Source organism: Emydura macquarii, unplaced genomic scaffold (assembly GCF_026122565.2).
Source record: "Emydura macquarii macquarii isolate MOO-44397 ecotype Brisbane River unplaced genomic scaffold, CSIRO-AGI_Emac_v2 contig_2636, whole genome shotgun sequence".
NCBI lineage: Eukaryota > Metazoa > Chordata > Testudines > Chelidae > Emydura > Emydura macquarii.
This window is the reverse complement of record NW_027132773.1, coordinates 26,792,410-26,809,063: the sequence shown is the minus strand read 5'-3', so window position 1 is coordinate 26,809,063 and position 16,654 is coordinate 26,792,410. Positions and strand designations below refer to the sequence as shown.

The following is a 16,654-nucleotide window of genomic DNA, read 5'->3' as shown; positions in this document are numbered from 1 at the left end:
ACAGGAAGTGGTTTATATATTATGTTTTTAATATATTATAGTCTAGATTTTTTGTTAAATTTTTCCTCTTTAATGTATTATTTCTTATGATCATCTTTCTCAAATCACACTACCTGTTGCTTAAATTTGTTCTAGTGGCCCAGAGGAAGTGGCAAGATTTTGATTTAGACAGTTTATCTTTTAAATTAATTTGTATCAGAGAACTGCACTCCATTTCCTAATTAAATTGTGAGCTCTCAATCAAACTTTATCAATAATAATGTTGCTTTACTTTGGTACATTTTCAGACGAAAATACTAATTCTCCAAAACCTTTTCTACTTGACCTTTGCATGGTATTAGAAAAACTGACAAATTCTCTCTTTTAATTTTTTATTGTGGGTTGATGCAGAGTAGGATTAAAGCCCAGATTTTTCTACAGATTTAGTTACATTTTAATTTGATTTGAGTATTGAGAATGTTGCCTAATTCTCAGTATTTATAGATTTTTTTCTAAATGTGGGCCATATTTAAGAGGAACCCCATTTAAATAAAATATCGATGGCCTGGTATGTCCCATGAGAGCATTATAATCTAAGATCTTTGGTTTGAACGACACTGGAGCAAAAAGATGGTGGGTATTCACTTCAGATAACACATTTTCCATAAATCTTCTATTAGGCAGGTCCACATTTTCTCTTTGTTCTAACTCAGGTTATATTTCTATCTGTGTAGCCATGGAATATGTGACTGGCTGTTACTTTTTGAAAGCAGCCATTTGCCCTGTAATCCATAGATTGCTATTCACTGGGAGCCAGGTACCTATTCTTCCTACCAAAAAATGGTTCTGAATAGGCTTAATTGGAGTAGGCAGAATCAAAAGGTTCGGGAATGCTTACAACATTCCGCTGGATTTAGTACAGCACAGTAAAACTTGAGCTCAGAAGCTGGGGAAGGAACCTAATTACATCAGGCTGAAAACCCGAACAAATTCTTACCTAATGGGTTGGCACCACGAAATACTGCTTTCAAATCCTGTTGAGGCATATGTGGTAGAGATTCAATGTATTTTCTAGCCTGGGAATAAATCAAGGCACATATACAGATTAAACTTTTGCTCAATAGTAAGCATAGTAACTCTGCAAAATAAAAATCTCTAATTGTTATGCTTCCACATGTGTGTGTGTCTAGGTACAGTCGATCATCTTTATAGGTCTTATAATTATAAAGTCCACAGGCAAAAGAGTTTTAAAAGATGAATTTTCCCCTTAAAGTTATTTCATATGGAAACACTTGTTTATGTTTTCACCTACAAGCACAACTGGATTATCATCATAAATCCTAAAATAACCATCATATCTGCCACATGTGACTTTCAACCAGGAAGTCAGGCCTATATCACCTTTCAGTTACCATTGGCAAATAGGTACTATCCTTCTACCCTTCCCAACCAGTTCACCACTGTCAAATACTACTGTTTAGTCAATTAAGGATCAAATCCTGACCTACGATACCTCCAAAGTGCAGAGCCTCAGGATCTTTACAGCTTGCCTTGGCTCCATGGCTGTGGGGGAATCCTCAGAGCCCCCACCCTAGAGATGGCCACATAGTATGTACTCAGCTACCCAACCCACATATTGCAGTCAAGGTGCTGGGACTTGACATCATAGGAGACGTTGCATTTCTGATGTCCAAGCTGATGGGTAGGTGACCTGATTATGGGATGGTTATGGGACAAAAGAGAAGACTAACTGGGGATCTTGAGGGTAGACAGACAGACAGACCTCACAGATGAGAGCTCTGAAAATGGAATTGTCAAAGGAGAGAGGACAGGGCAATTCTGCATGCATGAAAGAGAGTTTCTGAGTAAACCGTAGTTCTTTAAGAAAGGTTGTTAATAATATAAGGATTTCACCCCTGACCATTTCTCTTCCCTATATATGGGTTATTTCCTCTCTTCATGTGTTATTGCAGGAAATTGGGTAACCCTCCAAGGCCCCACAGAAGACAGAAAGAGGGACAGAATATGCAAAGTGCTGCTGAAGGTGGTGGGAAGCTCATGACAGTCAACTCCATGGCTCCTGATCAAAAAGCAGGCACTGAGACTTGTCTTTTCCTTCTCCTCTGGACTTGACTAGCTTCAGGATCAATCAGCCCTGCACATCCTGGTTCACACAGTAATAAGAGGTTACTGGTATGTAATCTGGGTCAAGATACAACCACTGGAGAGATGGAATCCTGCTCCTTACCCAGTTCTCTCTGCATGACATCACATCACTGCCATTTCTCTAATTTCCCTGCAATCTTTTTCAGCTTTCCAATTGTTATGCACTAAAGCAAAAGATACTTTAAAATATTTTGACAGATCATTCCATGATACAGTCCCATTTCAAAACATATCCAAGTACAGGGTTAATTTTTAACTAACACGTAACAAACTTGTGAAACAGGAAGTAGAAATATATCTCTTTTTTACTTTCTACTTTACTGGAAAGCTGTCAAGAGGAGTCTGACAAATATGACTGTCATTACCAATTTACCAATTTTTGTTATGGAGGTTGGCAGCTTAGCATTCTAAAATTGTGATTGCTCTTACTAGCGGTAGCCAGTCACCTACAGAGGCCGCAGGTTTAAAGGACAAAGACACAGGATTCATTTCCCCCTTTTCCCCCCCATGAGAATACATCCCTGCAAGAATGTTGTGCTCCCTGGAAGATGCTGCCAAGCATCCTCTATTCCCATGGAAGTGGAGGCTGCTCAGCACCTCAGAGAATCAGATCTTTGGGGACATATGTTGATATAACTTGCTGCGCAGTTTTAAAATATATAGTAGTTACACTTTCTTGCATGAAAACTATGGGTTAAGGTGGAAATCAACCATTAATCAATATAAATCATCAGACGTGCGCATTTGATCAATCTGTGATGATTTATTCACATTCCAATTCCTCATTTCAAGAAGCCACCCATGATTGTCATGGGCCAGGCCTGTTTTGTCTTCAGGCCACCTCCAACTGAGATCAATATCAGTTTGACTCCCTCTTGTTTACTCACCAGCCTTTCCTCCATATCTTGGTCATTAAACCAGAAACCCACCCACTAGAGCCCAGAGTATTTAAATAATTCTGGATCTGGAAATACTGAAAGTGGGATCGTGGGTTTAGCCCAAATTAAGACCGCAGATCTGCAAACTAACTCACAGACATCTGAAACATCTGGTGAAGTTTATATAAAGAATTCTCTATTTTTTTCCAGTTCTTTAAATCCTCTGTTTATCACTGAAAATAAGTTTGGATTCTCCTTTTAAGTCTTAATCCTGCCTTGAGTGGAGAGCAGCTGGGAATGCAAAACTGTTGCTCTGCAGGACAAGTCTGAGTGGCAGCTACAAGCAACATTAAAAAGTAGACACAGTCCTCTGAGCAGAAGTTGAAAAGTAAAAAGGAATAGGATGAAGGAAGAGAATGGGCTTAATTTGAGGAGATGGGGAGGTAAGCGCTATCCTCAGCTTGCAAATGAGGTATGCAGTTATGCGTCAGTTTCCCTGGCAATTACTCCAGCCATGAGGAGGACGTAACTTGGAAGTCAGGTAATAGGACTCTCGTTAACTGGGATCTGTTGCACTTGGTTCTCCTGTACTCTCTATGCCGCTCAGCACTTTTTCACTTGTACACATAACATTTTTAACTTGCTATATGCAGGATGAAGCTATAAAGAAGTAAAATAAAACCTTCTACCTTACCTAGATTAAAAGCCCAACAACATGCTGATCCTTTTCCATATTTTCAATGTCTGAGAGAAGAGGATGGCCTTCCATTTTAATTTTGAGAGAGAAAGAGGGATTTTAACCAAGAGCCAAATATCCATTGTTTTGTCTGACCCATCAGGCTAAAAAACTCAAGGAGAGGTGCTACAGGCCAGATTGATCTCTGTGGTAACATTAGGGCTAGCAAAGGCCCTTATACTATTGCTGCTGCTGGTGCCCCAGTTGCAATATATGGCAAACCCTGGGACTGCTCTAATTTGTGCCTTCTGGTGCTATTTTCCCTGTTGGCCTTGCAGCTGTGAGGAATCACCAAGTGCAGGTCTGCCCTGGTCACTCTTCCATTCACCTCATTCCTTTTCTGATCCTCATTATGCCCCCCACCATACTCCAGAATTCCCGCTGAACCAAGGCTTCTATGGAGGTGGTATAGAACGGCTGTGCCCTAGGTAAAGGTGTGTGTTTTGCAGCAAAGGGAATTCACCAGAGGAGGGGGGAACTATAAGGGAGGTGGGGACTGTATAGACCCTTTGTGACCACTTTACACAAGCTAGGATATAATGCAAGAGGTGAGTTCCCCCTCAAATTCCCAATTGCTTTAGGAAATCAGACTTTTATTAATCAGGTTTTAGATCTACAATTATACCAGAATACAAAATTTTAAGCTTCTTAAACCTCATTTCTCATCACAAGATCTTCCAAGGAATCACAAAATACATCTTTGCAAAAAACCAATGAATTATAAAAAGGAAAAAAGAGATTCCTGGCATCGTTTATTAGACTGACTGTGCTTTAGCCAGTGAACATTTTAGAATATGCAATAGTTCGTTATTAAGCAAGTTTCATATTTGCAGATAACACAGTAAAATATTTGTGCAAAGCTCTGAACAGGAATATCAAACAAACAACATATGTGCAGGCAAACTAGTGCCCAACTGGGACTCGCTCACAAAACTAAACAGACTTGCCCTCCAGATAAGACACAATCCTAGGAATTTAACTTGTAAGGAAATATTACCACTAGAAATAAACCCACCCTTTGGGGCACGCACACATATACACACACAATCCGACTCATTAAGGTCTTTGAAACAAAAGAAACTAACTATGAAAAGATAAAAGCCACCATAACAGTAAGAAATCTACCCTTGACAGCCCAATCCAAATCACAACTCCTTAAGAATCCCTTGGGGCCTTTATTTTACTGCTTAAAAATCTAGCTTTTAGATTGGGGTCGGCAACCTGTGGCACGTGAGATGATTTTGAGTGGCACTCACTCTGCCATTGGCGCCAGGGTTGTATAATTTTTGGTGGTACCAGGAGCGGCTCCTGGCCAGGACGCTGGACTTGGGAGAGGGGCAGGGAGGAAGAGGCGGGGCTGGGATGGGGGAGGGGCTTTCACATGGCACTGCTGGGCCTACAACATGTGAAAGGGGCGAGGCTGGGGCCTTATAAGTGTTAAAATGTATTAACTGGCATGCAAAATCCTAAATTAGATTGACTGAATGAATGAAGACTTGGCACGCCACTTCTGAAAGGTTGCTGACCCCTGTTTTAGATTAAAAAAAAAATTAAACAAATTACTATAGATTTAATGGGAACCTCACACAAAGCGAAACAGCAGTTTGGGTGGAAAACATTTGTTTTAATGGGTTATCCCATTCATGCATCTTATGTGTAGAGTTATAATTATAAAATTATGCCTTTGGTGTTTCATAATGAAAGCTGATTCCATACAAGTAGTCAGCAAAGGTGAGTGCATCTGAATCACAAAACTGGGATCCAAACAACACAGCCCCACTCAGAACATAGGGGTGTATTTGGATCCAACATTTTTGTTTGGGTCTATTTCCAATATAGACATAAGTTGAAATCAATTGATAATAATAATCTTTGCTAAACATCTATTTTATTTATTTATTTTTTAAAGTACAACAGCAAAATAAAGGATCATCTGAATTGACTGTGAAATTCCTGACTACATTCATACATATTCAGCGATTGTTTTTCCAAGTACTGAAATTAACCATTACAATTTTCAAGAGCACCTAAGCAATTTAAGAGATAAGTCTCATTGAAAGAAGAAATCTTCCAAATTACTTTTGAAAAATGTTACCCCACTTGCTAAATGTTGCCACGAGCAGCAAGAAAGGAAAGATTTTAAACTGATTTTCTTATTTGGATTGAGCAGCATGCTATCTTAACAGAGCCAATCACATACCACACCAATTACTATGGAAAAGTAGATGATTAAATCATCTAATTTATGGAATGGTAAACTCACATGTTCCGATGATATTTTCTTGAGAAGTTCAGAACTCGGTGTTCCCACAACTTCCATTATTCTCTTTAGCTGGTCAATATCTGCAAGCATTTAAGAAAACTCCAAAAAAGATAGTAAAAATAAGCAACAGACAAGCCCTGCATGTTTAAATAAAACAAACTCCTGCACAGATGGTCAGATCCTCAGGAGAGGAAGTGACACAGCTCTATTGATTGCAATGGAGTAACACCAATTTATACCAACTGAAGATTAGGTCCAGGGAGTCTTATTCTCCATTGCCCTGAATCTTGTGTATTCATTTACACCTATGGAAAGTGAGTGTAAAATGCTACCACCATAGTAAATTCCCAATTCAACGAAGTCATACGCCTAACTTTGAGTTGGATGGGCCTTTAGCATGTACTGAACAATTTCAAGAACATTGCTGAACAGGGATGACCGCTGACTTGGGAGCTAAGTGAGTGGAGAATTCTGATCGGATAGTATATTACACTTACTTTGCAGTGAGGCAAAGGAGTGTAGAACCAGGCCCATAACCTTTAAAATGTACACTTTCTGAGTTAGTATAGGATCTGGAACGTGAATCACATTAACACTTCCTCTAGTGATTCAAGATTAGTTTAACGTCTCAGTGAAGTTGATGAAACACTATAACCTGAGACTGTATTTCATAAAATAAAAAATTGGTCAGTCTATATTATGCAAAAATATACTATTTTTGGAAACAATACACACCAGCTAACCAAATAGTCTGAACAGCAACTTAGTCGAGGGATGCTAAGCTCAAGGTATTATTAAGAATATTTAGGTGATGCCATGATGCTATTGGTGACAATAGAGTCTGACTGATTTAAACACTAGAGAAAAGTCAATGGCAAGATGTTACCGTGTCTTAGGCCTGGTCGACAAAAGTCAGCTTTTGTCGACAAAACAGTGCTGGTGTACACACTGTAATCAGCCCCCCACTGACAAAAGTGCCCTGGTTTTTTTGACAAAAATAAAACCACCTCAATGAGAGGTGTAGGGCTTTTGTCGGCAGAGCTAGGGTGATGCAATGTCAGTGGAGACACTGTGTCCCCTCATAGCAGTGGAGGGGCTGTCATTCTTGTCAATTTCCTCACTACCCTGGAGCAGGGAAATTGACACGAAAGCGGCTAGGAATAGGGCAAGAAGCCCCACCTGCTGCAATCCCGGGGCGGCTGGTTCTCAGCCAGGACCAGGCAAGCCACGGGCTGTTGCAAGCCCACTCCTGGCTGCTAGCCCAGCTCCTGGCTGGGAACAGGGAGGGGAGAAGTCCCAGCATAGCTGCCCCAGCTCACAGCTGGGGCCAGCGAGTGGGGGAGGTAGCCCACAGGAAGCCAACACTGCTTCTTAGGTCAGTGGAAGTGCTCCTGGTGAGGACATCTTTCCTGTTCTCCTATCAGTCAGAGAGACAACACGAGCTGCAGTAGAATCCATCAGTACTGCAGCATGAACCATAATAGTCCCACTGCTTTATGCTGGATTAAGGGATTTTTATGTTGCCTCTTCTGCCTATATACAAATGAAGAGCAGTTCTACAGCCGTAAGTGACATGCATATTAAGTCAATTTTAATAAATGCATGTTGTTTTTGAGAAGCTGCACAAATGAAAGAAACTAGGTCATTATTTAAATATCAGGCATAAAATAAAGATTGCATGTAGCTTCTTGTGGTTTGAGAAGATCTGTTATTGCTTTTTCTTCTGAAGGGTCTTATGTTCAGCTGTCATACATAGTAAATTGAACAATTAGCAAAGCTCTGTTTGCTGTATCGAAGGTTTGTTACCTGGCAAATGTAGCCATAAGAACATTTTGGTGACTGGAGAACAGGAAGAACGGCATTGCATTTGCAATTCGTGTAACTGCATTTTATGTTAAGGATACAGTCGTTTCCTGGAAAAAGAGCCTTGCCTTTTAATAGCTCTGCCATGATGCATCCCACTGACCAAATGTCAACTGCCAAAAATAAAGAGAGAGGGATATGCATGATAAACATAGTAAAAATGGTTAAATGCAGTTGCTTTTATTCCTGTTGTGATTATATTGTTTGTAGTTTTTTTTAAAAAAAGGACTTTACCTGTTTGATTATAGTGCATCCAGTTTAACATAATTTCTGGAGCTCTGTACCATCTTGTTGCTACATATCCAGTCATTTCATCATCAGTTTGTCGGGCTAAACCAAAGTCTAAAATCTACAGGAGAAAAAAACCCCAGATTTCTCATTATTTTTATTATAGGAGTTGATTTGTTCCTTCTTCTTTATTTCCAGCTTACTTCAGCAGTCTAAACATCTCAGTTTGCAATGAATTCAACCCTCAACATTTCACACACAGCCTAAATTTGCTTCCCCGTCTCGTGCTTTCTAATCCTAACACTAAGAAAGATGGACTCCTTTAATGACCAAGAACCTGATTGTGATGTCAGTGGACAGACTTATGCAGTGCCTCATTAAAGTCACTGGAGCTATGTGCTGGTGCCAGGGTCTGTCCCTGGTAATATGACTGTAGGGTTGGAGCTTCAGTGGAATTGGTCTTAAGTTTAATTTTCCTGTTATTTTGATAGCAATAATCACAGCTACTATATAAGAGCTCAAGAACATCAACAGGGAAAATCAAGCCTGAATTGTATATGTATAAAGTGCCAACCTCTCAAAACATCAGCTCATGACATGTTAAAAGCACCACTGTATTATTCACAATTGCCCCAATGTACCCTTGTTTCCTCAGCTCAGTTACTTGTGCTTAGGTATTGTAGCATAGACAGCATATATTCAATCATGCACATTTTGATATCACTAAGAGAAGCACATAAAAGCTACATAAGTAAAAGCCTATTGTGTACCATATACACCCCACTGAAATGAAAAAGGAGTTTTTCCTAAAAATATCAAACACATGTGATGGCACAATATTGCCCATTGAATGCCCTCCTTTCGGAAAGCTTATGTCCAACAGAAAGTTATTTCAGCTTTATTTTTCAGTTCATTTCTTTGCTTTAAGGTCTCTAATTTCTTCATTTGGACTAGTCAGCATCCTAACAATGACTGCTCTGTATAAACATTCCTAAATGCAGAGGTGCTGTTGGGAAACCATAATATAACATAATATAATATAGCTAGAATACTCAATCCACTGGGGTATCAGCAGCTTTTGAAGTAAGATGGGAAATAAAGGCGCCTAAATACTTTTAAAAATCTGGCCCCTACCACCTCTCTCTCAGGACAAGCTCAGCACCTTGTGTAATGGGATCCAATCCTGCTCTTGTGAAGCCAATGGCAAAACTCCCGTCAATTTCAATGGGAACAGGAAAAACACCTAGGATTTCACTCAAACGCACTAATGCCAATCCAGTTTTAATGCTACATTATGTACAAATACTTTTAAAACTACTTAACTAACCTGATTTTAATACATGAGATTAATATATATTAAAATGCCATCTTTACTTGTAGTACTCTTTCAAAATAACTTTTCTATTTATTCATTTTCTCTAAACAGGCAAATAATGAAATACAGCCTCTGAAGCAAGAGCCATATGAATTAATGGTTTGAATCTGCAACATTAGTACAAAGAGAGGGAATTTCAGCAATATGTTTTTACGTTTTTCTTAACTAATCATTTCCTGTTGAAATATGTTGGTTTGTTTTTTATTTCCTTTTTGGCTACTCCTTGAAGCACCACCAATTTAGATTTTGCCAGAACTGTTTTGCATCACACAAGGGAATGATGTAATGAAAATAATGAAAAATGGAATGTAACCCAGCCAAAGGGTGTGGGGAGGGAGGAATGTTGGATTCTAGAAAATTCTAGAAAATAAATTCTAGAAAATAAGATATAAAGTCTCCTTTATCACCTTAGAGTATAAAGAATGTAACGTGCTCTTATAAGAGAATGATCAAGCAAAGACTTCCCATAATCCCTCAAAAATGAGACTCCACATACAGGCATGAAAATATTAAAGGCCAATCAGGAAATTTGCTGAGCATCTTCAGCTTCCACTGAGGTGAATAAAAGCTGCAGGTGCTTTAATCCCACAGGTTAACTGCACTTTGCATTACCAAAGTACCCATTCCTATATTTCAGCTCAGTTTAATCATTGTTAACTTTATAAAAATGTATGTCCTGTAGATGTAGGGTAGTTGCTGTATATACTGCTTAATCTCGACACCTGGGGCCAGATCCTGGAGCCGTGTCACCAATCAGCTGCGAATCAGCTAAAATTTTGGGCCCATCAGCCCATTTTTTAGCCCATTCTAAGTGTTTCCTATTCTCAGTTTTAAGTATTAAGAGGATTTATATTCACAGTAAACAATTTGCACAAGGTAGCTGAAATAGTAATTAATGTTTGTGAGGATACAGATATTAATGTAATTTTTTCTATGCCAGTGCAGCAACAGTAACTAAATACATGGATGTGTATTAACATAAAAATGACAATTGATGTTGGCTCAGAAAAGTTCTAGTTTCAGAGATATTACATGAACCTTCATCACAATAGCATGAATCCTACCCTTAATTCACAGTCTTCATTTACAGCTAGGTTACTGGGTTTCAAGTCCTGTATCAGAACAAACATAGAGTTAGTCATGCACACCTAATAAGGTTAAATTAGTACCATAACAACATCACCACAGCAAGCCTGACACAGTGTACTGATTTGTATTCTGTGGCTAACTGAACTCACCCGGTGGATGATTCCAGCTGAGTGGATATACTGTGGAACAAAGAAGGGGAAAAAAAGAAAAAGATAAGAATGCAAGGTTAGAAGAAAGTGGAAAAAGGGAACAGGCACTTATTCTATTAATATTTTTTTCTCTGCTATGTTTGATGGTTTTATAAAGAGTTAAGATTTAGGTCAGGAAACATTCCTATTTGAGCAGCAACCACTCACTACGAACAATACTAACAGGCAGGTAACACAAATGTCACTGACTTGCTCCTATATATAACTGTTCTCTCTCTTTCAAATACAAACACTTCAAGAAAACTAACCATGAAAACCACACTGACATTCTCAGAGCGGTTACACTAGCCCTTCTATCAAAAATAGCGCTACAGAGTATTTGATAAAAAGACATCAATTTCATTCCAGTTTGGACTTCCATTTTGGACCTCCATTTTGATCATCTGGACCCACATGCTACCTTCTTATGCAAGTCAATGGATGCATACATGGCTAAAAGCTAGGCTCTTCTCACACAAAACAAATGGCTGTGTAACTGCATTTATATTGAAGAGGAATGGTGGGTTCGCTACAAGCAGATATTCATGTGCATATTTTAAAGGGAGTCCTTGCTTTTCACAAGAAACAAGAGGAAAACTCTTTTAGCATACTGATAAGATAAAGTGAAATCTGAGCAAAGACTGTTTTAAAAAGAATAGTTCTATATTTATGGTATAACTTACCTAAAGTTTGAAGAGCAACTCTATTTTGAAAAATGACAGTATAAACGGCACTTTGGGGTTTCATGTTTATTGTCTCTCAGTGTCTCATCAAAATTAGATACGTTTACATGTAAAAAGATGCATTTTTCTTATAATTTTCAGCCCTGTGAACTTGCATTGGGATATGAAAGTCAAGCTGGGTTTTTCCCCTTCTTGGCACATCAACATCAGTAAAGAGGGTATAATTAGGCCCAAAAAATCTTTATTACCGAGGCCAAAATGAAGAAAGAAATAACCTGATGTGACTTCCATATCCAAGGGGGAGTTTACAGCACCGACAACTAAAGAAATAGATATATATTTTACTTACAAACTGAGCAGATTAGATATAAAATTATTGCAAGTCTATAATCTTGTAATCCTACTATGCCATTTTTCAAATCATAGGCCCCAATCCTGCAAATGCTCACAGAGGTACTTAATTTTATACACGAGTAATCCCACTGAAATTAATAGGGCTACTCACGTGCAAAATCAATCTTATGTGTAAGTGTTTGCAGGATTGGGGTCTTGTCTTTAGTGCTAAAAGGAATCTGGACAGTTCTAAATTTACTATGTTTTATAAAAAATAAATCACCAGAGGTATCATGAATATTTGTAAATCTGTTCAGCTCTGAAAATGTATTTAAACATGGCCTTTGCAATGAAATACTCATTATTACAACATTTTGGTTGCTGAGTATAAAATAAATGCAATCATGCAGCTTGTACCTTAAGACCTCTGAGTAACTGGTATATGAGAAATTGTATGTGGTCATCTGTTAGCTTCTGGCATTTTACAATGTTATTCAAGTCAGCACCCATTAAATTGGTCACAAGATACCTGTAAAATAAAATAACTTATTTTATGACAAGCAGCAGATAAATCTATTTTGTTTAATTTCATACTAATTACTCACTTCCATATGTATTACTTCTCCATCCACCAATAGTGAGGTAAAAATCCCCTTCTTCCCCAGAATTAGGAGATTAAAATTTGCCAAGTTAAGAATAAATCCTTATAGCCCATAAGACATTTAATATGTTTTTTTTTGCCAGATAAGTTTGTACAAACTCAGTAAATTGGGCAGTTTACAAAAAAAATAAATAATGTAACAATCGTAATTCATAGCCATAGGTACATGGTCAGTGTATTCTCACTGCAACTGTAGAAAGCCAAAAAAATGATCCATAGAACAAGAGAACTGTTGGCCAGGAAGGACCACACTGTATCTATCTGGGTTCCCATCAGTTCCCACTGAAGTCAAAGGCAAATCTCCCATAAAAAAGCCAGGCCTGTTTTTGCTTGTAAGACTCCTGTTACAGATTCCCTTCAATGAGCAGAGATGGACAAAATGGATAAATTGAGTCCCAGGGGAAATTCCGATATTTTGAAATTAGTTTTAATCCTAAATTGAGATGAAAAGTCAAATTTTGCAGAATGGAAAATTCTGAAAAATTTCCATTTAGAAATATCAGAATGTTTTCTTTCTATATTTTTGATTGAAACAAAAAAAAATACACATTTCTCAGTCAAAATGTTTCATTTTAGTTTATCAACCAAGATCAAAATGTTTTGTTTTGACTCTGTTCAACACTGAACTGTGTCCATCTGAACAGCTATGGTGCCTCCTGGGAGCTGTAGCTCAAGTGCCTCATGCCCTTATTCACAGGAGTAATCCCATGAGTGATTTCTATAGGACTGAAGCGAGGAAAGTTTACATGATCAGACCCCAAACATCCAGGCTAATACCTATAAATGCCTACATTTTAAAAACAAACATTTGAAAGTCAGTTTTTTATTTATCGGCACTTCAAGTGTCCAAAGCACTCTACCAACTTTAACCAATTAATTTATTTGCTATGCCTCAGAATCTAGATTCTGTGAGCATAATCCTGGCCCCATTTGAAATCAGTAGGAGTTTTGCCATTGACTCCAATGAAGTCAGAATTTCACCCAGTGTTTTTCCTGACAGACTGAGGGTCTGATTGTTCTCATTTTAACCTGTGTAAATCAGGAGCAACTCCACTAAGGTCGATGAAGCTATACCCAGTGCTTAAATTGCAATGAAAGAGGTACTGGGGCTCAAGCAATTAGATGCTGGGACTCAAGCAATTTTTTTACTTTTATAACTGATGCAGCAAGCCTAGAGGTGCCAGATCTATGAACTGACAAGCATACAGGTGCACTCAGCCCTGGCACTAATTTAAGCACTGGCTACACCAATGGAAAACTAATGCTAACGGAGAGGAGAATCAGGCCCAGAGATGACATCACTCACTACAGAATATTTTCCTGCATTCCTTATGTTGCTGAAGCCATACACACTGGCTAGAATAAACATTCCACATCCAAAACAAGGTTAAGGTGAACAGACCACAAATTCAATGGGACACAGAAGATCAAATCATGTGCCAGACAACAGAGTGAGCCCCTGTGATCTATTAAGTACCAAGCCCTAAGGCCTTCGGGCAAAATCCCATTGTGAATCCCTCTTTTGAATAGGGGACCAAAGGCACATCACAGTCTCTCAAAGCTCATTTTGGCTGCAACTAGACTAGAAAATTGTGTATGTTTTCCAGCAACACTGAAGCATCTATCTTAATAGCTTATCAATTAGTCATATTGATGTTAAATTTTACTTACACTTCATTAAAATTTTCTATTGAAGTTGCAGGTGTAAAAACATCTAGTAATCCTATAACCTGAAACAGAAAAAGTGATCTCCTTTTTATTTCAGAAATTCATGATACACATCATTTATGCTAGCTATGCTTAAAATCTCTGAAACTATGAATATGAACATGGTTTCCACCCTGAAAACTTAGCAAAACCAACACAGGAGCTGGATGAACTTGAATGGAAATGGCTGCTGTTTTTTGTTTTGTTTTTGCCTCTAGAAAAAAGGTATCTAAGTGCAAACAAAAATTACATTGCTTTATGAAAAAATGGAACAAGACTTCAGAGGAATCAAAGTCAAGAGGAAGGAGACCTAATCTCCCATTATAGAACAAACAGACTATGATTAGGATTTGCTTCCATTGTACTTAAAGTTAAATTATGCTTTACGTTGTCTTGTATACATGCTTACTGAAATAAGTGTAACCTCCTCTCTCCACCATACTTTTCAATCCACTGTAATGCCACTTCTCAACTGTTAGTATTGCGTAACTGCCTGTCACAGGCGGCATTCTTTTTCGTTTTTGTTTAAATCTGGGAAATCAACAGCATTAAGGCCCCAATTCAGCAAGGTACTTAAGTGCATGCCTAACTTTAAGTATGCTGGTAGTCCCATTGAAATCAATGTAACTGGGCTTAAAGTTAGGCACATGCTAAGTACCTTGCTGAATCGGGGCCATAAATCCTAGCAGCTTGCACCCATGTCAGGGGCCAAACTCAGTATTCAGATGAACACATTATACTCCCACTAACTTCACTGAGAGCTGTATATATAAGAACAGAATCTGGCCTTAGTTGCGCAGTAGAATCCCAAACAGACAAATGCAGATTGGAGTTTTATTTAGGTTTAATGCTTTACTCTGCCCTTCTCTACTAGTGTAACAACACGCTTTCAACAAAAGACACCTTTGTTAATGTCTATTCACACATATTCATGTCAATGGAATTCTTTCCATCGACTTTAATGGATTTAGGGTCAATTCCTGGAAGAGCAATGGTTTCTTGTGAAGGCAGGGAAAAGTCACATGTCCTTTACCAATATGAGTGTAGGTAAAGTACGTTAAACTTAAGTTTACAAATTTTCATTTATAGAAACAATGGAAAGTACAAACTCTTCACTTACATTTTCATGTTTCATGTGCTTAAGCAACCTAAGCTCTCGATAGGTCCGTCTTGCATGAATAAGCGACTGAAAAGGTCTTGAAAGCTTTTTTACTGCCACCTTCTGTCTTGTTTTGGTATCATAAGCTGAGCTAAGAGAAAATTTTAAAAAATTAAAAAACATGATCTACCGTGGCATTGCTAGGTAAGGCCCTCATGATCTGTAACAGTCCAAAGTCAACATGAGAAAGTTTGAGTTTGAGATTCTATTTCATCCTGCTTTATTACTTGAAACTCAATAAGTGATCGCAGCTGGGAGAGCTATTTGAAGACAACCTCCTATATTCAAAGATAGCTCCCTTGCAATCTTCCTAACAAATTACCAACTCCTAATGATATTGTTCATCCATAGGTATTACCTGTCCCCATCTGGCATGGAAAATAACCAGAAAATTAGCTTCATTAATTTTGCTTTCCAGTCCCTGCCCAAACTCAAGGTGCTCCTAGGGAATATAGGGATTTGAATTCTAGCCCTTAGTGAACTGACTGGAGCCTTTAGTAATTATAGGGATGCTGCCACACTGTCTAGCAAATATTAATTATGTCTGGCGAGCATTGGCATGGTATATGACATCTTCACAAATCTACTGGTACCAAATTAAAATTTCAAAATAGCCTCTTTCAGACTATAGAAGTTGCCTCAGGAGCCATTACCATTAAACAAATCTCCAGTATAAATACACACACATGCAATTTATCTCCAATCCCACACACACATCTAAGTGTGCACTTAAGAGGATTGCTCAGGTGTATAAAATTATCTTCAGTGGGAGTCCTCAGATGCATAGAGTTAAGCATGTATGTAATCATTTGAAGGAATGGGGACTTAATTTCAATATAGTAACAAGTCTATATAACAAACAGCAATCCCCAAATAGATACTGCTCATTATGTTCCAAATGAGAAAAAAATACGTTATTTTACATTTTATTTTCTGACAATGTATAGAACATAGAACATTTGAAAACTACTTGTTTGGCTAATCAATAATCAAACTCTACCTCTACCATCTCTGCATTTTTACTTTCCCATTAAAATAAATTCAGTTCAGCTAAAAAACTGCAAAGTTGTCTACTTAAAGACATCTGCAATGTTGGCGACAGCATGAGCATAAAGAGATAATGTTTAACACATTATTGTGTATTATCAGTTACTATTTTAGTGGTATCCAAAATTGTGCTTGGAGCTCTCCCATAAAGACATATGTTTTGCCATGAGCAGTTTACAAACTAATGCGCTGTTTCTGCAATTGATGTGGCTGGAGCCCCACATCTGCATGGCACCTCACTGAACTGAATGGGGCTCTACTCATCTGAAGCCAGTTACAGGATCAGGAGCTCTTTTCTG

The 16,654-nt window shown here is 38.2% G+C and overlaps 1 protein-coding gene across 6 annotated transcripts in view; it reads right to left on the bottom strand.

Annotated features, from left to right (window-relative positions):
* The window catches only part of MAPK11 (mitogen-activated protein kinase 11), a 50,161-nt gene that overhangs the window by 10,880 nt on the left and 22,627 nt on the right, over positions 1 to 16,654 (bottom strand). For 5 of the 6 annotated variants that reach the window (XM_067564328.1, XM_067564331.1, XM_067564330.1 and 2 more), the window contains 9 exons: positions 15,270 to 15,399; positions 14,114 to 14,172; positions 12,199 to 12,310; positions 10,727 to 10,756; positions 10,553 to 10,600; positions 8,120 to 8,234; positions 7,927 to 7,998; positions 6,023 to 6,102; positions 977 to 1,055 (listed from right to left, as the gene is read on the bottom strand). In XM_067564328.1, coding sequence (XP_067420429.1) covers positions 977 to 1,055; positions 6,023 to 6,102; positions 7,927 to 7,998; positions 8,120 to 8,234; positions 10,553 to 10,600; positions 10,727 to 10,756; positions 12,199 to 12,310; positions 14,114 to 14,172; positions 15,270 to 15,399 — 725 coding nt within the window. The remainder of the gene's footprint in view (positions 1 to 976; positions 1,056 to 6,022; positions 6,103 to 7,926; positions 7,999 to 8,119; positions 8,235 to 10,552; positions 10,601 to 10,726; positions 10,757 to 12,198; positions 12,311 to 14,113; positions 14,173 to 15,269; positions 15,400 to 16,654) is intronic. The other variant, XM_067564332.1, reaches the window with a different exon arrangement.